The sequence below is a fragment of the Protomyctophum parallelum genome (genome assembly GCF_964188405.1).
Source record: "Protomyctophum parallelum genome assembly, chromosome: 9".
Taxonomy (NCBI): domain Eukaryota; kingdom Metazoa; phylum Chordata; class Actinopteri; order Myctophiformes; family Myctophidae; genus Protomyctophum; species Protomyctophum parallelum.
In genome coordinates this window covers 46,667,494-46,691,458 of record NC_139706.1, presented here as the reverse complement: position 1 = coordinate 46,691,458, position 23,965 = coordinate 46,667,494, and the positions used below count along the sequence as shown (strand labels likewise).

The 23,965-nt window shown below is 42.6% G+C and overlaps 1 protein-coding gene across 1 annotated transcript; it reads left to right on the top strand.

Moving 5' to 3' along the window:
- Positions 1 to 325: 325 nt before the first annotated feature.
- LOC310864597 (alpha-2-macroglobulin-like) lies at positions 326 to 11,860 on the top strand (the record flags this gene model as incomplete). Its single annotated transcript, XM_083773286.1, has 20 exons — positions 326 to 530; positions 1,132 to 1,277; positions 1,474 to 1,623; positions 2,450 to 2,502; positions 2,727 to 2,952; positions 3,234 to 3,360; positions 3,600 to 3,721; positions 4,022 to 4,073; positions 4,679 to 4,771; positions 5,400 to 5,576; positions 5,732 to 5,784; positions 6,222 to 6,323; positions 6,464 to 6,629; positions 6,921 to 7,102; positions 8,195 to 8,422; positions 8,560 to 8,690; positions 9,040 to 9,130; positions 9,304 to 9,372; positions 9,765 to 9,870; positions 11,814 to 11,860. 20 exons carry the CDS (start codon positions 326 to 328, stop codon positions 11,858 to 11,860), a joined length of 2,526 nt encoding a protein of 841 aa, XP_083629412.1.
- Positions 11,861 to 23,965: the final 12,105 nt, after the last annotated feature.

Genomic DNA, 23,965 nt, shown 5'->3' with positions numbered 1-23,965 from the left:
AAGGTTGTCATTTTAGAAAGGTGAAGGCACAGACTGGCACTCAAAACTATGTGTATAATTGTGTGTATATATATGTACAGTATGAGCCTTAACCCAGTCCCCCAGGAGTCTACATTGAAATCCATTTTTTTCACGTTACACCAAAATGGCAGCTCTAAGGTTATGTGTCAGATCATAGGGAACGAATTGTTCCAAAATGTTGCTGAAGCATCACCGGAAGTCTAAAAAGGGAACGTATACAAAATAATATTCTGGTTGACTGACTTAATTTATATATTTAACCTCTCTCATCAAGGCTAGTGCGACACCAGAGTTGCAGTACCACATGTACAGAGTGCCACACATTGAGGAAGAGAAACATCAGCTGTCCCTGGTCCAGGAAGGCACCGTTGACCCCAAGACCGTGAGCTCACTGGAGGTGAAGAGGAGCTGGAACCCACTGGTCTGCAATGGAGAAAACAACATCACCATCCACTACACTGTCGTTGGAGAGACTAAAGGCCCCGTGGACCTGGTGTACCTGGTGAGTAGTACCACACTGCTTGGCTGGGCACGCCAGCGAACTCTATTGGCATAAAGTTTACTGGAGACATTGGGGAAACCTGGGACTACACTGATCCAGAAATAATGCACCCTTTACAGGTTGTTTACATGTCTGTTCAGCAGAGCTGAACTAAGAGGGAGCATCTTCCTCTCAATGAAACTCTTAATGTCTGATATAAAATGGTGGTGACATGTGTATTAGAGGCCATGTGGTTGTCTACATCTACACCCTGGCAATAGTACACATTCAGTACTTTGATTAAACTTGTGTACATGTATGTATCATCGGCATATCTCCATTTTGTCTCTAGATTTTATCCAGAGCAGCCATTCGCCACCAAGGACTAGTAACTATTGATGTGCCGTGTAGTTCGACAAGTAAGTCTACACGGGACGTAATTGCCGTTGTCTTTTGTTAAGCTTCCTGTGTTTCATTTGACATTAAACTGTGAATTTAGTTTGAGAGCTATAAGGTTATTAAAATTCAGAAAAATAAGCAGAAATGCTTATAAGCTGCAGCAGTAATATACATTCATATCCGATTAAGCTACAGTTTACTACAAATTTCCTTACCTGCTGTGTTTCCAGTCACCGATGGTGAGATCTCCTTCAAGTTGGATGTCACCCCAGTAATGGCTCCATTGCTCCAGGTGCTTGTGTACGCCGTCCTCCCCAGTGACACGGTCATTGCTCACAGCGCAGACTTCACCACGGAGAAATGCTTCCGTAATGAGGTCAGTTCAGGTTTGGCCTCTGCTCTCTTTTGTGCCAATTAATGTTCATGTGATCTCAAGGCATCTGGGTAACCTTGTCTGGTCACTGTGGTCAGAACTCAGAAGACCCTTCAAATGTGAGTGGGGCTAACCTGTGGCTTGACACATTGCACGTGTCAAGGTCTGCCTTCATGGTGATGTTTTGTTTACATGTCAGGTGTTTCTGGAGTTCTCTCCATCCACGGCGATCCCCGGAGAGAAGAACACACTGCAGGTGTCAGCCATGTCAGGCTCGCTGTGTGGCGTCAGTGCCATCGACAAGAGTGTTCACATCAAGGCGCCAGGGAAGCGGCTGGATGCAGACAAGGTGAGACTTTCTTATTCCCTGACATAATCATTTATGGCCTTTAATTTGTTTCTGTTACAGTACCTCAGTTTAGATAAACGCCATGGCAGTTTCTGTATCTAGTCTTTTCCTGTCTTCATTTATACGCTGTGTGTACAGTAGTAGAGGGTACCCACAGTCAGACTTGCTTGAGCATCGTACTGGGTCCAGTAATTTTGACCTTTAACAATTTGGACCTTGTTTGTTTACCCCAACCACCCTGTATTTTACAAAAGACTCGGGTCATTTTCACAACCTCTCTTCTTTTGAACAGATATTTGACCGGTTGCCGGTCAAGACGGCAAACTATATTCCGTTTGAACTTCACGATGCTGTGCAGCCTGTTCAATGTTTGCCTGTGAGACAAAAAAGACGTGTCCCAGTTGGACGTGATGAAATAAAGGATGCTTTCACAGTGTTTACGGTATCTCTTTGCAATAATATCATGTCAAATTTTCAAAATGTATAACATTTATATTTCTAAAGGATAATATGTACAGTATATATTTATTCTTTTGAGGTCTGCTAAAGGATGCACTCCCAATTTACTAGAGCATTAATGTTTTCTCTAGGACCTGGGACTGAAGCTTGCAACAGATGTGCGTGTCAAAGCACATTCCTGTGTCCTCTTCAAGGGAAGAGAGTACTACAAAAACGTCCCAAGTAAATTTAACAAGCGTGACATTAGTTTTCAGTGTGCTTGTTTGCATTCATGCATAGTGATTTATTTTATTTTCCCTCAGTGCCCATGTGGAGGGGATCAGGAGGCTATGTATTAGGTAGTGCTGGGCCAGGATCTTCCATACAGACCATCCGCTCCTTCTTCCCAGAGACATGGATATGGGACCTGGTGGCGGTGGGGTGAGTGCACAGAGCTACAACACAAGCGTTAAACAGCCTATTCTTTGAAATGGAATTTGAGTAGTTCAAGATTCACTTCAAATCTGTATTTATGAGGTTGGTGTCTTTACAATTCAACCTCATAAATACAGGGGGGAGAACTTGTTCTCATAAGCCCGTATGTACCGGTACTTGATGTCCAATAGTTTAATATTTGCCTGTCTGTCCATCGTCCTTCCATCCAGGACCTCGGGAAAAGCGGACTTGTCCCTCACCGTCCCAGACACCATCACCACATGGGAGACGGAGGCTTTCTGCTTGTCCTCAAGCGGCTTTGGTCTCGCTCCTCCCAAGGAGCTCAAAGTCTTCCAGCCCTTCTTCCTGGAGCTCAGCCTGCCTTACTCCATCGTCAGGGGAGAGACATTTGTTCTGAAGGCTACCGTCTTCAACTATCTGTCCAGCTGCATCATGGTACTTTGTTGTTAAATGCCAGTACATTTGTGGCAACTTTTGGTACATTCTGTAACCTGTGTAGACGTATTTACAATATTCATTGGTGGCTAACTCGGGCTGAAACATTGCCCAAATATTTAGTCTAAGTCATACTGTAGAAATCATATGAAAATTATAGGTTGGCCAGATGACTAAGATCTATAATAAGCTACACTGTAGTTGGAGCCCTGGCTTGTTATATTTTAATGGTCAAAGTATGGTTGAATCATCTCATTTCACATTGTTTTTTATTCCATCAGGTGAAGGCGACTCCCAGCCGCTCATCAGATTACACTCTCTCAGCCATCCGTGGTGAAGAGTACTCCTCCTGTGTCTGTGCCAACGGACGCAAGACCTACAACTGGACTATGGGTGTCTATGTCCTAGGTGAGACCTGAACTCTACCACAGTTTAAATCATCAATACCATGCAATAACGTTGTACCAACACTCATGGAAATGCCTTTGGCTTCCCTCTGGGACAAGCTATGACACATAATCAAACGGCACATTGCCCACGGAAGGCGGCTTCCATTACTTCCACAACTTCCAGTCCATTTTCAAGAGGACCTTCTGATCTGCATGTTATCAGATGTTTGACGTGTCATTGCTAATGTCTGTTTCCAGGCGTTGTTAATGTGACTGTGACTGCTGAGGCAGTGGCGTCCACTGTATCGTGTAACAACGAGGCGGTCAGTGTACCCGAGAGAGGTCGCGTTGATGTCATCACTCGCTCTCTGATAATCAAGGTAGAGTTTTGTCTGTCTCCCTAACGAATTGTAATGGTCCTAAGATTTTAAACCCACAATCTATAGTTATTTGTTTATGCAACGATTTCCAAAGTCACATGTCCAATCTGGTGTACCCTCTGCTCCAAATAACTTAATAAAATTAATTGGAGTCAAACTTTTCTAAATTCACTTTAGTTATTGGCCCCACTAGGGGTGTCTGGCCAGTTATAGTCCAGCACTTTTGAAAGTGCACTTTGCTTTACTCGATGTACATTTGGCCGATACTGGATTGAATTGTCTGCCTTTCTCCCTTTTCAGTCAGAAGGAACGGAAGTAAGACGGACCTACAACTGGTTGTTGTCTGCTAAAGGTGAGTACATGGAGGACTGGCAGAACTAACACAGGGGTGGATGGTTTCAGGGCAAAGATTATTTAAAATATATATATATGCTTATGATGCTAAGGACGTGTGTGTACAGGTTTTCTATTAAATGATATAAAACGGGACCACTGAAATCACTAAAAAAAGATTTTACAGCGGCCATTGCTACATTAGGCAACTCCTTGCTCAGAGCTCCCGGAAACAGCCATTCACTTGTTTTCGGGCAGACAAAACTTTCTCTAAATATACGATGCTCAACATGGTTTTGATCAGAACGCCGATGTTCTGTCCTAATTTCTGACTTAACCTGAGCATCTTGTTTGGAATATTAACACTTCTAAAGAGACCAGACTTATTAGCGTGATCTAGTAATTAAACATTTCACCTGCTGGTATTGTGGGGGGGGTGGAAGGCGGGACTTCATTCTGAAAAATTCCCAGGCAAAAGTAGTGTTAAATTACTTCAGTGGTTGACACCGGGACCTAATATAATAATAATAATGCCTGTTTCCAGAGTGTGACTGAGGTGATTGTTTCATTTCTGCTCCTCGAGTTCATGTTTTGTTCAAAGTTAAATCTTTTTCCTCTGTCTAGGATTGGTCGGAGAGACTCTAACGGAGGACTTCCAGCTCCAACTCCCTGAGAATGTGATTACGGGATCTGCCAGTTGTTCTATATCCGTCCTGGGTAAGGATGCCTGTTTCTTTTTTTTTTTTTTTTACTCAATTTCAAGGTTTTCTGTTTATGATACGTAGCTTGCGGAGGCAGTTCAGTCAAATATACTCGAGCGGCTTCATGCTATGCTCAAGGGTCATGCATGTACTGGAAGGGTCATACATGTACTGGAGGGTTTAATATGATGCATTACTATGTGTGTATACAGTGTTTGCAACTAGACCCACATTGCTGATGTGGCAGTCAGCTGACCAATTGGGCGGGGTATATGGGGCTCTATTTTCGTCACCGCTAAACCCCTTATCCCTACACTTTTCTTTTTTTTACTATTTTGCAAAACATTTTTGAATAGTTAAAATGGCCAGTCTACAATCTCACAACATGTCCATGTAGATTGGCTAGTTGAACTAGTCAAATGTTTTTCCATAGTAAAAAAAGGCAGACCCAGACCCTTCCCTTAATTCATAACCTCACATTTTATTTTTTCATCATCTTGTTTCCATAGGTGATACATTTTCAAATATTAACTTGTACATACTGCCAGTAGTTTACAAGAGCTGTTGAGACTGATAGGCCAACATTGCTGTCCTTGGAGCCCCTTTGCTGTTACAGTTTCAATCTAGTATCTCTTTGACGACAGGCGACCTCCTGGGCCGTGCCATGAAGAACGTGGATGGACTGCTGAGGATGCCGTATGGATGTGGGGAACAGAATATGGCGCTCTTAGCTCCCAACGTCTACGTCTTGCAATACCTGGAGAACACAAACCAGCTGACAGCGGCCATCAGGGAGAAGGCCCTGCCCTTCCTGGTCGGCGGTGAGTCAAGTGTCTGGATTGTCTTAATTTAGTAAATGTTTCAAGGGCCAGCAATCGAGTGTCTCCCTCCCTCCCAACGCACCTTTACCTCACCCACAATGCTGTGTTCCTCTGTATTTTTCATGACTTTATAATAATGAATAATCTAAATGCAGGCTACTACAGACAACTAAACTTCAAGCACAGCAATGGTGCCTACAGCACGTTTGTAAATGGTGAAGAGAACACTTGGTGAGACTATTATTAAATGTGTATAACAAATGCCTACAGTATAATTTAGTTTGATGTATGGGATATAATCATTCCTAAACTAATGTCTTGATAACACACAGGTTGACTACATTTGTCCTGAGAACTTTGGTCCAAGCGAAGCCTTTCTACAACTCCCTCGATCAGTTGAACGTACAGTCGACCATAGACCAAGCGAAGACCTGGCTGGATAGTAAACGGAAACCCAATGGCTGTTTTGAACAATCTGGAAGACTCTTAAACAACAGATTGAAGGTATAGAGAGGACCAATTGGAGTCGGGTACACACTCGGTAAAGGAGTTTAGTGTAGCATGTTAATGTTTCTAAAATATATTTTGGAGTAAAAACTCAAAAATATATTTTAGATGTCTTTGTATTATTGCTCTCCTCTGCAGGGTGGAGTGTCAGATGAAGTGACTCTCAGTGCTTACATCACTGCTACATTCCTAGAATCTCTGACGATAATGGGCAAGGAGAAATTCCGTGTCGATGCAAAGGTAATTGTCCTGAGAATTTTGAGTTTTGATGCAATAAGATTCAGAGAATGCTGTGGTGCTATTATTCAAATGAAGCACATTTGCCTGGAGAATGCTAGCTTATGTCACTGGAGGTAAGGCCTACTTGTGTCTCTCTGTAGGAACATGTGGGGAGTCTGTCTTGCCTGAAGGATGCCATCAATGTGTCCATGGAGACCAACAACTACACTACAGCTCTGCTGGCCTACGTCTTCTCTCTGGCGGGTGACACGACTGCCAGCTCACAGCTCCTTAATCGCCTGGACGAGATTGCATTGAAAAGCGATGGTGCGACTGAAAGCATTTGGATAACGTAAAATTAGATGATATTGTTATCAAACTGTATTTACTTGATTAGCAGCCATAAAGCATTACTGCTGTCAGTGCTGTGTTATATACAGTGGATGTTATGCGGGAGTGACAAACAATACTTTATGGCCATGACGATCCATAATGTACAGTAAAACATTAGACGACGCTAAACTCGGCACTCACTTTATGCATGCGCAGACCCTTTTTCTTGTTGTGCATTTACCAGTAAAGTTGATAGATTTGTTTTGTGTCTTGGTGCTTCCCCAGGAGGTTTCCTGCATTGGTCTCAGACCTCAGACGACTCTTCGGCCTCTCTGTCCGTAGAGATCACCTCCTACGTGCTGCTGGCCAAGCTTGCCAGCCCTGACCCTAGAGCTGCAGACTATGCGCCCATCGTGAGGTGGTTGGCCCGCCAGCAGAACTCCTACGGTGGCTTCTCCTCCACACAGGTTCGGCTCAAATCTTTCTATCGGATGACATGCTGCCTACTGTACGTCCACAGACTCCACACCTTGTTGCACTGTTTGCGAGAGTATAGTCGCCTCGTTCTAAATGGTTCGTCTTTCTTAAGCTCTAAACAGCAGGTCCTTAGATCTCTGAAACTTTCTTATGCTCTCCTTAGATCTCTGAAACTGCACATCTTTGTAACTATTATGATGTTGCTCTCCTGTAGTCTCGCTTTCACGTAATACACAGTATTAAAACATAAAAGCCATTGCAACATCTCTTATCTGTGATGCTGCAGTATTATACATTAATTGATTTAGGCCAGTGGCATGAGTAGGGAGGTTCTATTGTAATAATAATGAAGAGAATTGGACATTTATTTTGACAACTTTGTTCAAAATTGTGAAATATGAAATGGTTCATTGTTGACACCCTGAGCGCACAGGACAAAGTTCACCGTCCTTTCAATTGGTAACACCCAGGACTGTTTGATCAGAAAGACGGAGGTTATTCATATCCAAACCCATCGCATCGCTCCACAGGCTGGGAGCGCCTGTTGCGCAACGTTCGGTGCGACGTCATCTAAAATGTTCCCCTGCTTTTTTACACACGAGACTGAGAATCTTAAATGTTAACTCTTGATCTAAATCACGTCTAAGATGTCTTAGAAGGCCCACTGCGGTCCTGTCGCGGTAGATTTAATCATAACTCCCGTTGTCGATCGCCTCTAGAGTGTTTTGGCTAAATTTAGCTGCTGCAGCCACATCTGGGATAACATCAGGAACACTGAACTGAGCTAGGTGGTGTGAAATTACACTGATCAGCTTCTTGCATAATATGCCCTTGCTGGTGTATCCCTATGGAGACTTCCTCCTGCTTCCCCACTGTTCTGTTAGTCAGTAAACACGGATGGTGAAGATGTGGTGAATTAAACTGTTCCATTCAAACGTAGAAGTAGGCTTGTAGACGGATCAATCCCACCACACGGCCTGTCTGGTGACTTTCATCAGAAAGTCACCAGACGGCACTGTTCAGCTGGTCAACAAGCTGTACGTGGCAGACTGATTTTCAGAGGGGGTTTGTGTGCTTTGTAGGACACGGTAGTGGCTATTCAGGCCATGGCTCGCTTCGCCGAGCTGTACTTCAAAGCGTCCTACGACCCCGAGGCCTCCAGCACGCTGACGGTCAAGTCCTCCAGCGGTGAAGAGACCTTCGATGTGAATATGGCCAACAGACTGCTCTACCAGGAGAAGGCGCTGCACATTGTGAGGGGAGGAGTGTACAGCCTGGAGGTCAAGGGCACTGCATGCCTCGCAGTGCAGGTCAGCTCACCATCTATAAAGTTGTATATTAACCGTCCTATATGTCATTACAAATGGCCTTTTTCTTAAAAACAAGCCATGTAGAATAAAGCCTCTTCATGACTGTAGAAATGAGAATTCCTCTTCTGTTTCCTCAGATGTCTCTTAAGTACAACATCCCGACACCAGTTGAGAAAAGCAGTTTGTCCATCAAGGTCACACCTGAGGCCAACTGCAGCAGAAACTCTCACTCTCTGACACCGACGATGACTCTGAAACTACAAAGCCTGTAAGGATCACTTGTAGAGATGGAACCACAACCATGTTAAATGTACCCATTATTGACGACAAGGAAATCCCCACTAAATATGAGAATTATGAACAAATTATAGGCAATATTATTGTATATTCAAAAGCTTCCCAAAACTTCCCCAAAATACTTTAATTAGAAATGATGTTTTAACATGTTATACCCACACAGATATACTGGAAATGAAACCAGAAATGATGTTTTAACATGTTATACCCACACAGATACTGGAAATGAAACCAGAAATGATGTTTTAACATGTTATACCCACACAGATATACTGGAAATGAAACCAGAAATGATGTTTTAACATGTTATAACCACACAGATATACTGGAAATGAAACCACTTCCAACATGGTGTTGGTTGATGTAGCGATGCTTTCTGGATTCATCCCACACCCAGAGTCTTTGAAAAAGGTGAGTTATAAACATTTTTGTCTTGGTGAGAACTTTTAATTTGTAGACGTTAACGTTCCAACACATTGGTTATCATCCATTACCTCTGTATTGGTCGTCATATTTTACCAGTTTAATATGATAAGATTACAGAGGTAATGGATGATAACCAGTTTAATATGGTTTCTTCACAGCTGAAAAAGGCTCTGCTGGTGGATCTTCTAGAGCAAAAGGACGACCACATCATTCTGTATCTAACAGAGGTGAGAGTTGGGGATAAGTAAGGGATAATGTCTGCCTATAGGTGGTCACATTGTAGAGAGAATTCACAGACGGGGCGTTTATAACCACCGACGTGAAGCGTCACCCTGAAGGTGAATTATATCCTACAATGACCACCTAGGCAGACATTATTACACGGCTACTTAATACATTAATGAATTGTTGGAAACGGCAGTAAATCAGCGGGGTGCAGCATGTGCCCCCGAGGCTTTGCTTAGACGTCGGCCTTGTTATAGAGTGGAGCAACAGTCCTAGTGGTCCTGGTACAATAGAAAGACCAAGTAGGACTATTGGGAACCACTTGGCATGAGTATTACATTTATGACAATATATAGTGATGGTGTGGTATGGTGAACTACATTTCTGCCAACAGTTATCACGAGGCATACCTGTCAACCACACCTTGGAGCTCATACAGAATGTCCCTGTTAAGAACCTGAAACCAGCACTGGTCAAGATCTACGATTACTACCATCCGAGTGAGTACATGTGTGACTAAACCCTGAGTGAGTACATGTGTGACTAAACCCTGAGTGAGTACATGTGTGACTAAACCCTGAGTGAGTACATGTGTGACTAAACCCTGAGTGAGTACATGTGTGACTAAACCCTGAGTGAGTACATGTGTGACTAAACCCTGAGTGAGTACATGTGTGACTAAACCCTGGGTGAGTACATGTGTGACTAAACCCTGAGTGAGTACATGTGTGACTAAACCCTGAGTGAGTACATGTGTGACTAAACCCTGGGTGAGTACATGTGTGACTAAACCCTGAGTGAGTACATGTGTGACTAAACCCTGAGTGAGTACATGTGTGACTAAACCCTGAGTGAGTACATGTGTGACTAAACCCTGAGTGAGTACATGTGTGACTAAACCCTGAGTGAGTACATGTGTGCCTAAACCCTGAGTGAGTACATGTGTGACTAAACCCTGAGTGAGTACATGTGTGACTAAACCCTGGGTGAGTACATGTGTGACTAAACCCTGAGTGAGTACATGTGTGACTAAACCCTGAGTGAGTACATGTGTGACTGAACCCTGAGTGAGTACATGTGTGACTGAACCCTGGGTGAGTACATGTGTGACTAAACCCTGAGTGAGTACATGTGTGACTAAACCCTGAGTGAGTACATGTGTGACTAAACCCTGAGTGAGTACATGTGTGACTAAACCCTGGGTGAGTACATGTGTGACTAAACCCTGAGTGAGTACATGTGTGACTAAACCCTGAGTGAGTACATGTGTGACTAAACCCTGAGTGAGTACATGTGTGACTAAACCCTGAGTGAGTACATGTGTGACTAAACCCTGGGTGAGTACATGTGTGACTAAACCCTGAGTGAGTACATGTGTGACTAAACCCTGAGTGAGTACATGTGTGACTAAACCCTGAGTGAGTACATGTGTGACTAAACCCTGGGTGAGTACATGTGTGACTAAACCCTGGGTGAGTACATGTGTGACTAAACCCTGGGTGAGTACATGTGTGACTAAACCCTGGGTGAGTACATGTGTGACTAAACCCTGGGTGAGTACATGTGTGACTAAACCCTGGGTGAGTACATGTGTGACTAAACCCTGAGTGAGTACATGTGTGACTAAACCCTGGGTGAGTACATGTGTGACTAAACCCTGAGTGAGTACATGTGTGACAGAGGTAGGGGAGGTTTAACACTGTACTAGTATTTGAGGATGTGCATGCATTTTACAGTAGATTATTGTGCAATTCTGACGGTGTTGTAGGCAAATTGACAATACATGCACTTTGCTTTTATGTGTTCCGCATACAGTATATCGGCCATTTCCAGATTTGGCCACGGTTTGAGCCGATCTGTCCTCCTTTACTTCCATTATGAATAACTAATAATAAAACCTGTGGAAGGAGGTCTGCAGGTACTACTGTATGTTGACCTATACTGGCACAAGACATTTATTTGGCAGCGGCAGATTGCAAGATTAGCTCTGGGGCAAAGACACTCCTGGAGAAAATCAAATGGTTTGATTATAGTTTCATGCAGTTTATTATACATTTACATTGATCTAAAATGGTGATTAACCCATTCTGACCGGGCACCCATTTTGGTGTCAGCATCATGTTATGCTTTAGCTATTTAAAAATAGCAGATCTACAAGCTCATATCGCGCCACCGAGTGGCGCGATACGAGCTTGTAGGTCTGCTATTTTTTGAAAAATCGAAGAACGACTGACATTTTTTAGAATCTGATCTCAGGTCAGAATGGGTTAATCAGACCAGTGTGTGTCCAGTGGAAACCTCGTATGAATCTGATCTCAGGTCAGAATGGGTTAAGCTGTTGGTCAATCTGCGTTTTGAGTTGTTCCAATATGTGATTAACGGACACCAAATGGAGGACTCTTCTGTCCTGTTGAAGTAAACTCGTGGTCTTGTTTTCACTCAGGTGACTACATGGAGACGGAATACAGCTATCCTTGTCATTGCCAGTAACCATGCATGATGTAGCCAGCAGGTACAGACTATTTCACTAATTGATTCCTCAATGTGTGTTTACAGTAAGTGTACCTGTATCTTCTAAATGCATCCCTTTTTTATATAATGTATTGACCAATAAGTATCGATGTACATGGCATGCTCTACAGTGGTTCCCAAAATAGGGGTCCTTGAGGGAGTTCCAGGGGGTCCCCAGCTAAATGTTTGGAACCAAATGGACCCTTATGGGGAAAAATCTGCTCTCATGGCTGGTCTATAATGTCAATTTGGGGGTCCTTGACATGAAAAGGTCAATGTGGGGGTTCCTGACATGAAAAGCTTTGGGGACAACTTTGTAGTAGAGCAGTGGTTCCCAAACTTTTTGTTTTTACTCTGGGCAATTCTATTAACTTTTCCTCAATGTGCTTATTGCTTATTACAGTATAGCACAAAATGAGTAATGGATCATATGGTAGATGTTTGCTTAACCCATTTTTTATAAATAAAAATATGTGAATATTTTGAATTGCTCACAATGTCTTTATATATATATATAATCTATTGTTGTTCATTTACAGGTAGAGTACTTGAAGAGAAACGTCGTCTTAACTACTTCAACCTATAATTGGAAATGTATCATGGAAGATAATAAAGTTGTGTTAACATTGAAGGTAGTGAATGTGTCTTTAAATGTATCACTAAGTCTCATGCCTTAGCCTATAAATAAGTGTTATATTTGTGGAGAGTTAATTATCTGCACTTTTAAATATTATGCAATCATCTACAGTTTTTCCACTCAAATATAGCATATTGCATCTGAAATGTTGTTTAACATTGCTGACATTACTGAAGAGATTTATTATCACAATCCATCCATGATCCACCCATCCATCTTCAACCGCTTATTATCCGTAGTGGGGTTGCGGGGGCAACAGCTCCACCAGAGAGCCAGCTATAGGGAGTCTAAATAAAACTCTCACACAAATGCAGTCACAAGTTTGTAAAAGCATGCAGGTTCAACTTTCAGTAACTATATAAATGTAACGACATCCTTTTGATTTTGATACCAATTTCAAATCTGTTTAACCCTAGAACACTCAACCTGGGTGATTTTCACCCTAGAACACTCAACCTGGGTGATTTTAACCCTAGAACACTCAACCTGGGTGATTTTAACCCTAGAACACTCAACCTGGGTGATTTTAACCCTAGAACACTCAACCTGGGTGATTTTAACCCTAGAACACTCAACCTGGGTGATTTTCACCCGGACAATTATGTTGATGTGGTTTTCATAATGAGGTCTGAGAGATGGGCGGGTCCTTGGGTAGCATCATGGTGCTCAGTTACATTTGATTTATTAACAGTACAGCAGAATTACAGTACATTTCAAGTATACAACTCAATACAAAAACAGGTAACTGTGAGTGGACAACACCATAAAGCATTACACTTGTTTACAATAGGGCCCACCATTTTCCAGTGGTGGAAAATGACAAAGTACAATTACTTCGTTACTGTACTTAAGTACACGTTTTGAGAATTTGTACTTTTATTTACTATTTTTATTTTGCTGTATTTTTACTTTTACTTAAGTAACTTTCTTAATGGGTACTTTGTACTTTTACTTTAATTTTCAAGTAGAGAATCAGTACTTAAGTAAAATATTTACTTTTTCCACCACTGTGCTAGAGAGGCTAAACATGTTGCCTGAACTGCAGCTTAACAAGGAGGAACATATAGCTTAACATGACGGATGTATTGAACTAAAAGACTGATGAAGGAACATAGCTTAACATGACGGGGATGTATTGAACTAAAAGACTGATGAAGGAACATAGCTTAACATGACGGGGATGTATTGAACTAAAAGACTGATGAAGGAACATAGCTTAACATGACTGGGATGTATTGAACTAAAAGACTGATGAAGGAACATAGCTTAACATGACGGGGATGTATTGAACTAAAAGACTGATGAAGGAACATAGCTTAACATGACGGGATGTATTGAACTAAAAGTGCTTTGAAGGTGCATTTCTGTCCGGATGAAAAAAACCCTAAACTTTTCAATTCAATCAAACTGCTCATTTTCTGCATTGTTGCTGGACAATGTTGTATATAGACACTGAACAATGATACTTTTCCGCGCCAACTTGTATTGCTAATACAGCCACTTCTCATCCAGAACTCACCTACCTATACAGTCTACAGAATTCTCTATCACAGATAGACTTTACTGCACTGCTTGCTGACGTTTTGTGGGACAAGAATAGCGTTGAAGAAGAGGATAATATCTTCTTTGCTATGGCACTGTCTGCGGCTATTCGGTCGCCAAAGGAACCACAAAACATGGACATGGTAGTTTCCATGTTAGTTCCAACCAGTGTTGTTTTTGGCAGTGAATTTCTATTTTAGTTTTAGTCATTAGTCTCCTGAATAGTTTTCACTTAGTCTTAGTCACATTTTAGTCACCTGGAATGTATTAGTGTTAGTCTAGTTTTAGTCGACTAAATCTACAGGCGATTTAGTCGACTAAAATGTATTTTGGCGGGCCTTGATGCCGTCATAATGACTTATTTTACACTTGCTGAAAATAGATCTGCTATTTTCAGCATGCAACCAAGTGTAAAATTACTTTTACTGGATCTGTTATCCACTAGTCCCTTCCTAACATTTTAGTCTAGTTTTTATTTGTTGACAAAATTGTCAGTACTGTATATTTAGTCTTAGTTCATCATAGCTTAGTTTTAATTTAGTTTCCATTTAGTTTTCTTCAGTGGAAAAAGGTGTCAACAAACATTTGTACAAGGGGAGAGCAACGGACTTGAACTCATGCTTCCTTCATGCCTGAGTGTCTTAAGTCGCTCCTTTACACCTGACAGGGGGGAGTTTCCCTGGTTGGACGTAGCGCGTGGAAGGAACACGTTATTCCAACCAGTTCCTTTCTCCTCCATTTCATGCTAGTGTTTGACTTTTCTGTTTGGCTGAATGGGCTCTCTATGGGAAGTGTCACCTAGACGTATCACCTTGCTGGCAAGATGGCAGCCGTGTGAATATCACCAATAGTAGGCCTATGTCGAAACTAATAAGCCTGTACCCCTCATCTGCACTTTAGTGTCTGGTTTGTAAACTAAAGCCTGTACCCCTCATCTGCACTTTAGTGTCTGGTTTGTAAACTAAAGCCTGTACCCCTCATCTGCACTTTAGTGTCTGGTTTGTAAACTAAAGCCTGTACCCCTCATCTGCACTTTAGTGTCTGGTTTGTAAACTAAAGCCTGTACCCCTCATCTGTACTTTAGTGTCTGGTTTGTAAACTAAAGCCTGTACCCCTCATCTGCACTTTAGTGTCTGGTTTGTAAACTAAAGCCTGTACCCCTCATCTGTACTTTAGTGTCTGGTTTGTAAACTAAAGCCTGTACCCCTCATCTGCACTTTAGTGTCTGGTTTGTAAACTAAAGCCTGTACCCCTCATCTGTACTTTAGTGTCTGGTTTGTAAACTAAAGCCTGTACCCCTCATCTGCACTTTAGTGTCTGGTTTGTAAACTAAAGCCTGTACCCCTCATCTGTACTTTAGTGTCTGGTTTGTAAACTAAAGCCTGTACCCCTCATCTGTACTTTAGTGTCTGGTTTGTAAACTAAAGCCTGTACCCCTCATCTGCACTTTAGTGTCTGGTTTGTAAACTAAAGCCTGTACCCCTCATCTGCACTTTAGTGTCTGGTTTGTAAACTAAAGCCTGTACCCCTCATCTGTACTTTAGTGTCTGGTTTGTAAACTAAAGCCTGTACCCCTCATCTGCACTTTAGTGTCTGGTTTGTAAACTAAAGCCTGTACCCCTCATCTGCACTTTAATGTCTGGTTTGTAAACTAAAGCCTGTGCCCCTCATCTGCACTTTAGTGTCTGGTTTGTAAACTAAAGCCTGTACCCCTCATCTGCACTTTAGTGTCTGGTTTGTAAACTAAAGCCTGTACCCCTCATCTGCACTTTAGTGTCTGGTTTGTAAACTAAAGCCTGTACCCCTCATCTGCACTTTAGTGTCTGGTTTGTAAACTAAAGCCTGTACCCCTCATCTGTACTTTAGTGTCTGGTTTGTAAACTAAAGCCTGTACCCCTCATCTGCACTTTAGTGTCTGGTTTGTAAACTAAAGCCTGTACCCCTCATCTGCACTTTAGTGTCTGGTTTGTAAACTAAAGCCTGTACCCCTCATCTGCACTTTAGTGTCTGGTTTGTAAACTAAAGCCTGTACCCCTCATCTGCACTTTAGTGTCTGGTTTGTAAACTAAAGCCTGTACCCCTCATCTGCACTTTAGTGTCTGGTTTGTGGTTGGTTAAACTAAAGCCTGTACCCCTCATCTGCACTTTAGTGTCTGGTTTGTGGTTGGTTAAACTAAAGCCTCTACCCCTCATCTGCACTTTAGTGTCTGGTTTGTGGTTGGTTAAACTAAAGCCTCTACCCCTCATCTGCACTTTAGTGTCTGGTTTGTGGTTGGTTCGCTACTGAAAGGCATCGCATCAATTCAGAACAGGGCTGCTTAATGAGAGGACATGAGAAGAGGACTTAGATTAAATTAAAATGTTCTTTATTGCCGCCTGGACCTTTAAAAGGAGAGGCATCCCTCATCACAGCATACTAGAGAGAGAGAGAGAGAGAGAGAGAGGGAGAAATAATTGCTTGCTGAGAAAATAGGGCCACCTGCCCAGACTGCATGTCTGTGCGTGCGTGTGTGCGTGCGTGCGTGCGTCCATGCTGCTAACCTCCATCACCGCTAGACGGATGGACGTGAAACTTTGCCTACACGTTCCCAGCAGGCCGAGGTAGAACCTCCATCCCAGATTGTTGTAATCATTATAACCGCCCACTTCATGTTTTAGCCTGTAACTGTACAAGCCATAGCTTGTATATAGGCCTTAATAGAGCCCCCCCCCCCCTCAAGAAACCCGGAAAATAAATCCCCGTTAATTTTCCTCATAGACTTTTCAGAAAGTATTTATTTAAATACGTTTACGCCGCGGACAAAGCCAACTCTTGTCGTGACAAATCATGACAATAAACACAATGTTTTGGGCCAAACAAAGAATTAGAAAGTAGAAAAAAACGGCAGGTTATACAACACTTTTTTGGTTGTTTTTTTATACTTTGTAAATTATTAGTTTGGTCCAAAATATTGTGTTTGTTGTGATGGTGTGTCACAACTCGAGTCGGCTTTGTACGACGCTTAAAAGGAATTTTACTTTTTGAAATGTCTATGGGGAAAAATGCATAGGGATTTATTTCCTGGGCCTGGCGTCGTCATGAAAGGCGTAGGGTGACCGGATGTCCCCCTTTGCGTGGGACAGTCCCTCATTGTCCTCCAGATGTCCCCCTTTGCGTGGGACAGTCCCTCATTGTCCCCCAGATGTCCCCCTTTGCGTGTGACAGTCCCTCATTGTCCCCCAGATGTCCCCCTTTGCGTGGGACAGTCCTTCATTGTCCCCCAGATGTCCCCCTTTGCGTGGGACAGTCCCTCATTGTCCCCCAGATGTCCCCCTTTGCATGGGACAGTCCCTCATTGTCCCCCAGATGTCCCCCTTTGCGTGGGACAGTCCCTCATTGTCCCCCAGATGTCCCCCTTTGCGTGGGACAGTCCCTCATTGTCCCCCAGATGTCCCCCTTTGCGTGGGACAGTCCCTCATTGCCAGGACTTTTCAGGCGTCCCACATATTGAGACTCTGTCTGTCCCACATTGTGACTAGCAGTGTTCAAATGCCCTAATAGTTTAGTCCCATAATAGTTGGCTTTCTGTTGTAAAGCTCTCATTGCCTCTTTCCTGCAAAATGTAGCCTACTATTAAGTCTGTTAAAATAACATGAGAAATATCCCCTAGGCTGTACGGTACCAAGTCAGCCATACTACCCATGACCAAAATTTGCATTTAAAACCAAATGTGAGATCAGCAGCTACAGAACAACAACAGGTATAAGTGCTTGTCTTTGAAGTCTATGTAACTGTGTCTCTGCAGTGCAGGGTGACAGGTTTGAACTGCATGGCCACATTGTGTCTGTTTATAGACAGAGCTTTGAAACTAGAACCTGTATTCTCAGTTGAGATTCTGGTTGGTTTACATTATACTGGTCAGTATAGTCAGGCTGCATGCAGGTGTTAATGACAGTCGGACCAATAGTATGTCGAAACTAAAGCCTGTACCCCTCATCTGCACTTTAGTGTCTGGTTTGTAAACTAAAGCCTGTACCCCTCATCTGCACTTTAGTGTCTGGTTTGTAAACTAAAGCCTGTACCCAGAGATGGGCAAAATACATTGAAAATGTATTTTGATACAAAATACAAATACTGGGTCAAAAATGTATCTAAATACAAAATACAAATACTGGTCTGAGAAATGTATTTGAGATACAAATACGTATTTTGTATTTTGAAAATACATGAAAATACATTTTCATGAACATGTGTATAATGATAAGTAAATTCATAATTGATTGCCAAATATTAAATGAATGACCTGTCAGAATGTCTAATACATTGAAGATTATTAAGAAGAACTTGAAGATATGAGCCTTGTGAGGTTAGTCTCCAACAACTGAAGGCCCGCCCTACTCTGCCTCTCATTTGTGGTTCAATTTGAGTGTGTAAGCTTTGATTGATTGATTGATTGATTGAAATATGTATTAACAGTTTGCAGAATTACAGTACATTTCAAGCAAAAAATCAATACAAAGACTGTTAACTGTGAGTGGACGACCCAATTAATCATTACACTTGTTTACAACAGGGTCCACCGCATGTTCAATTCATCAAAACATTTAGAGACGTACAAATAGACACTTCTATTTAGTCAAAGAACAGAACAGGAATTCATCATAAAGGAAGCAAAAAGGGCAAAGAAACATATACAGTGAGGGGAAAAAAGGGGGGGTGGTCGGGGGGGGGGATTCAGATTTTCCGGGGGCCAGTTTTGAATTGCAGCCGTCCGTAGGTGCCCTTTGAGAGCGGTTTTGAAGGAGTCAAGGGATTCACATGTCTTAATGACTGTTGGTAGGGCGTTCCACATTTTGGTGGCATAGGAGCGAAAATAATTTAGTCCCTTGTTTGTGCCGAATCTGGGTTGTACATGGTTTGTTGCACTCGCTCTGGTGTTGTGGGTGTGGACTTTGTTTACATTAAGGAAGTATTTAGACAGGTACATGGGTATCTTGGTGGTGTGTCGAATCTTGTGGACCAGACCCATTGCAAGATGCTGTAGTCTGTCGTCGACCCTAAGCCACCCCAACTGGGTGTGTGTGTGTGTGTGTGTGTGTGTGTGTGTTGGGTGGGGGCGTGTCCACTCAGTGTAAAATGTGTGTGTAGGGGGCGGGGCCATGTGCATACTCAGTTTCTACCATACCTGCACGCTGACACACCCACACCTGTTATGCCTGCTGCACTGACACACACACACACACACACGCACGCACGCACGCACGCACGCACGCACGCACGCACGCACGCACACACACACACTGCTTCAACCTGTGGGCTGACACACACACCACTTCAACCTGTGTGCTGACACACACACACCTCTTCAAACTGCAGCACCAGAGCACAGGTAAGAGAAAGACTTGCACTGATCACACACACACACACACACACACACACACACACACACACACACACACACACAGTTGGTTTGAAAACATGAGAAAAGACAACAAACCTCCCATACTGTACCTACTGTACTGTGTGAACTGTTGTGATAAAAGAAGGTTAGCCGATGGAATACAAAGACAGCCTTTACAAATAAATGATGTATAATAGTAATGGTGTTTGGTTTGGTCCAACTGTTTCCTATATTCAGTGTTTGGTTTTGGTCCAACTGTTTCCTATATTCAGTGTTTGGTTTGGTCCAACTGTTTCCTATATTCAGTGTTTGGTTTTGGTCCAACTGTTTGTGTGTGTGTGTGTGTGTGTGTGTGTGTGTGTGTGTGTGTGCGCCTCCTCCAACTGAAAATACTTTTTCTATTTGGACTCTTGCCTTGTCAATGTAAGTGTGTGTTTCCTTGTCAATGTAAGCGTGTGTTTTCTCGTGCCAACAAAGATACTTTGAATGGAATTTAATGGAACTTGGATTGTGGCTCTTAATGGAAAAATATGGAATTAATGCAATAAGAGGAGGATTCATATTTAAACTTGGTGTTTTAAGGATTTATTTTTAGTCCTGATCTTTTGAAGAAAATGTCACAAACATTTGATATTTTACTCGTCTTAAATATAAACATAGCCTGATGAAGGCCGTATAGGCTGACATGTTGCTGGTTCAACTATTCAAATATTTCACTGCATTTGAAGACGGTGTTTCTTCTATTAAAGGTATATTCAGTGATTTCACTTAATTCAAATATCACCTCTTTTTTGTTTTGTTGTGATAATCTTCCCTACTATAGAGTGTACTGACCATATAAGGAGTTCCTCCCTGTCCCCAGTTAACCCTTGGGGTCAACAAACCATAGGTTTTGGTTTTGGCTGGGTGGCCCAGCCTTCATCCAATCAGGATAGAGCCTTCTGCCAATCGAGCGGTGGCGGGCCTTTTTAGGCATTTAGTAGACGCTCTTAATCCAGAGTGGTTTACATTAAGCACACACTGTAGAGCGTGCATGTGCACATCTTGTTACCGGGGCAGACCGGGGTTTTTTTCCAAGGCACCCAAATCACTGAATGCTCCTTTAACCCCATTCTGACCTGAGATCAGATTCATACGAGGTTTCCATTGGACAGACACTGGTCTGATTAACCCATTCTGACCTGAGATCAGATTCTAAAAATGTCAGTCGTTCTTCGATTTTTCAAAAATAGCAGATCTACAAGCTCATAGCGCGCCACTCGGTGGCGCGCTATGAGCTTGTAGATCTGCTATTTTTCAATAGCTAAAGCATAACATGATGCTGACACCAAAATGGGTTCCCGTTCAGAATGGGTTAAAGATGGAGTGCCGTGTTTTATTTCCCATCAGGTAGGCCTACTATGATTAAACTAGGAGGAAGATTTCTTTCAAAAAAAGTGTGCAGAAAGTGTTAAAATCATGTTTTTTTGTGGCCACACCCACCAGTTCATTAAGTATGCCTGGTTTTCACTTAGCATCACCCACCTGAACCTAAGCTCCGCCCACAGCTGTTGTTGTATGATAATGTGGGAGGGGTTAGGGTTATGATGTCACTACAATGGTGTTATTTCAATTGGGCCTTTTGACTCAAAGGTCTTTCAGCTTTCAGGAAGAAACCAAAAATACACAGAATACATATTTACAATATTATAACCACACCTGGGGGTCTATTAGAGTAATGTTAACTCCATACAGAACACCTGGGGGTCTATTAGAGTAATGTTAACTCCATACTAAACACCTGGGGGTCTATTAGAGTAATGTTAACTCCATACTAAACACCTGGGGGTCTATTAGAGTAATGTTAACTCCATACTAAACACCTGGGGGTCTATTAGAGTAATGTTAACTCCATACTAAACACCTGGGGGTCTATTAGAGTAATGTTAACTCCATACTAAACACCTGGGGGTCTATTAGAGTAATGTTAACTCCATACTAAACACCTGGGGGTCTATTAGAGTAATGTTAACTCCATACTAAACACCTGGGGATCTATTAGAGTAATGTTAACTCCATACAGAACACCTGGGGGTCTATTAGAGTAATGTTAACTCCATACAGAACACCTGGGGGTCTATTAGAGTAATTTTAACTCCATAGACACATGCAAAACAGAAACTGAACTCCATCTTTAAACTATTTCACTGCATTTGACGACAGTGTGCAGCTGTTTCTTCTTGTTCATGACGTTGGCCACTTTGTTGTCCTTGTTATTGTTTTTGTAATAAGTAATAATTTCGCCCGGTCTTTATGCACCGTGCCAGCCAACCCGCCACTTGATGCGTATGCAAATAAAACAGCAAAATTGTGCATGGTTTGCTGGGACCAGATTACATATGGTCATAAATGACCATATGTCTTACGTCATCATTTAGAGCTAGTCATACGTATACTATATACATAATCAGTAAAATAAAATAGCAAATTGTGCCTGATTTGCTGGGACCAGAGTACATGGTATTTATATGTATGACTAGCTCTCAATGATGACGTAAGAAATATGGTCAATTATGTAATCTGGTCCCAGCAAACCAGGCACAAATCTGCTGTTTTATTTGCATACGCATCAAGTGGCGGGTTGGCTGGCACGGCTTTTGGTGCAAAGTAACCAGTAACGTTCCTTCACAGAGATACTGAGATTCCACAGTTTACAGCAGTCGAAAGTACTTGCGCGCTCTGCTTGCGCACTAGTTGGCCATTTATGGCCTACTAGTGTGCAACAAGCAAGTATGCACTCGACAGAGTGCAGTTCTAGTTTTAGTCTAGTTTTAGTCGATTAAACATCATAAGATTTCTGTCGACTAAATCTGCAGTTGATTTGGTCAAGACAAATGTTTTTTTTATGGGCCTTGATTGATTGATTGAAGTATTTATCAACAGTTTGCAGAATTACAGTATACATTTCAAGCACAACTCAATACAAAAACTGTTAACTGTGGACAACACCATAAACTTTAGAATTACACTTGTTTACAATAGGGTCCACCATGTTCAATTCATCATAACATTTAGAGACGTACAACTATACACTTCTACATAGCCAAAGACAGGAAATCATCATATTATTATTATTATTATTATAAAAGGAGGTAAAAAATAACATACAGTGAGGGGAAAAGGGGGGTGGGGGGGGGATTCAGATTTTACAGGGGCCAGTTTAGAATTGCAGCCGTCCGTAGGTGCCCTTTGAGAGCAAGTTTTGAAGGAGTCAAGGGATTTGCATGTCTTAATGACTGTTGGTGTTGGTAGGACGTTCTACATTTTGGTGGCATAGGAGCGAAATTAATTTAGTCCCTTGTTTGTGCCGAATCTGGGTTGCACATGGTTTGTTGAACTCCCTCTGGTGTTGTGGGTGTGGATTTAGTTGACATTAAGGAAGTATTTAGCCGGGTACATGCAGGTATCTTGGTGGTGTATCGAATCTTGTGGACCAGACCCATTGCAAGATGCTGTACTCTGTTGACTGTCCTAAGCCATTCTAGCCTGTCAAAGTGGGCAGGGGTGAGGTGGGTTTGGGGAGTGAGGCCAAGTATAGCAGCCTGACCAGTTTGTTTTGGGAAGTCTGGAGCCTTGTTTTAAGGGCCTGTGAGGTGCTGTGGTACCAGGAGGTGCATGCATAGTCGAAGAAACCTTGTACGAGGGCTCCTGTTAGGGTGTTCAAGGTGTAGAAACCTTGTACGAGGGCTCCTGTTAGGGTCTTCAAGGTGTAGAAACCTTGTACGAGGGCTCCTGTTAGGGTCTTCAAGGCGTCTCATTTTGTATGTGCGTGGCAAACAGAATGTTGACAAAATGTCACCACTAGCATTTCAGAGATGTCTGATTATTGGAGAAGTACTGCTTAGGGAGCGGCCATACCAACACACACACACACACACACACACACACACACACACATACACACACACACACACACACACACACATACACACACACACACACACACACACACACACACACACACACACACACACACACACACACACACACACACACACACACTAACATCACATAGATGTTCTGCTACGTGCAGAATGTTGTCAGGTGATCACTGATGTCACACCGGCCACTCCCATTTCCACCTGGACAAAAATAAATGCAATACTTTGCCTTTGTTGCACGCATGCACGCACGCACGCACTCTCTCTCTCACACACACACACACACACACACACACACACACACACACACACACACACACGCAGAGCAAAGGCCTGCCTGTCTGCCTGCCAGTTTGAGAGGGGGAGTGGTGGTGGAGTTAGCTGCTTTAGCAGACAGTTTAAGAGGAGGAAAGGTGGTGTTGTCACTTATAGGCACACAACTCTCACACTGTTACATTAAACCTGTGCACAAAAACTGGCCTAAGGTTTTTTTGGACTGCTCTTTTCTGTCGACAATACGTCTCTTTGGCAAACATAGCAGATCTACAAGCTCACAACAACACGGTTATGAGCTTGTCTGCCAAATGCCTAAGTTGTAGATCAG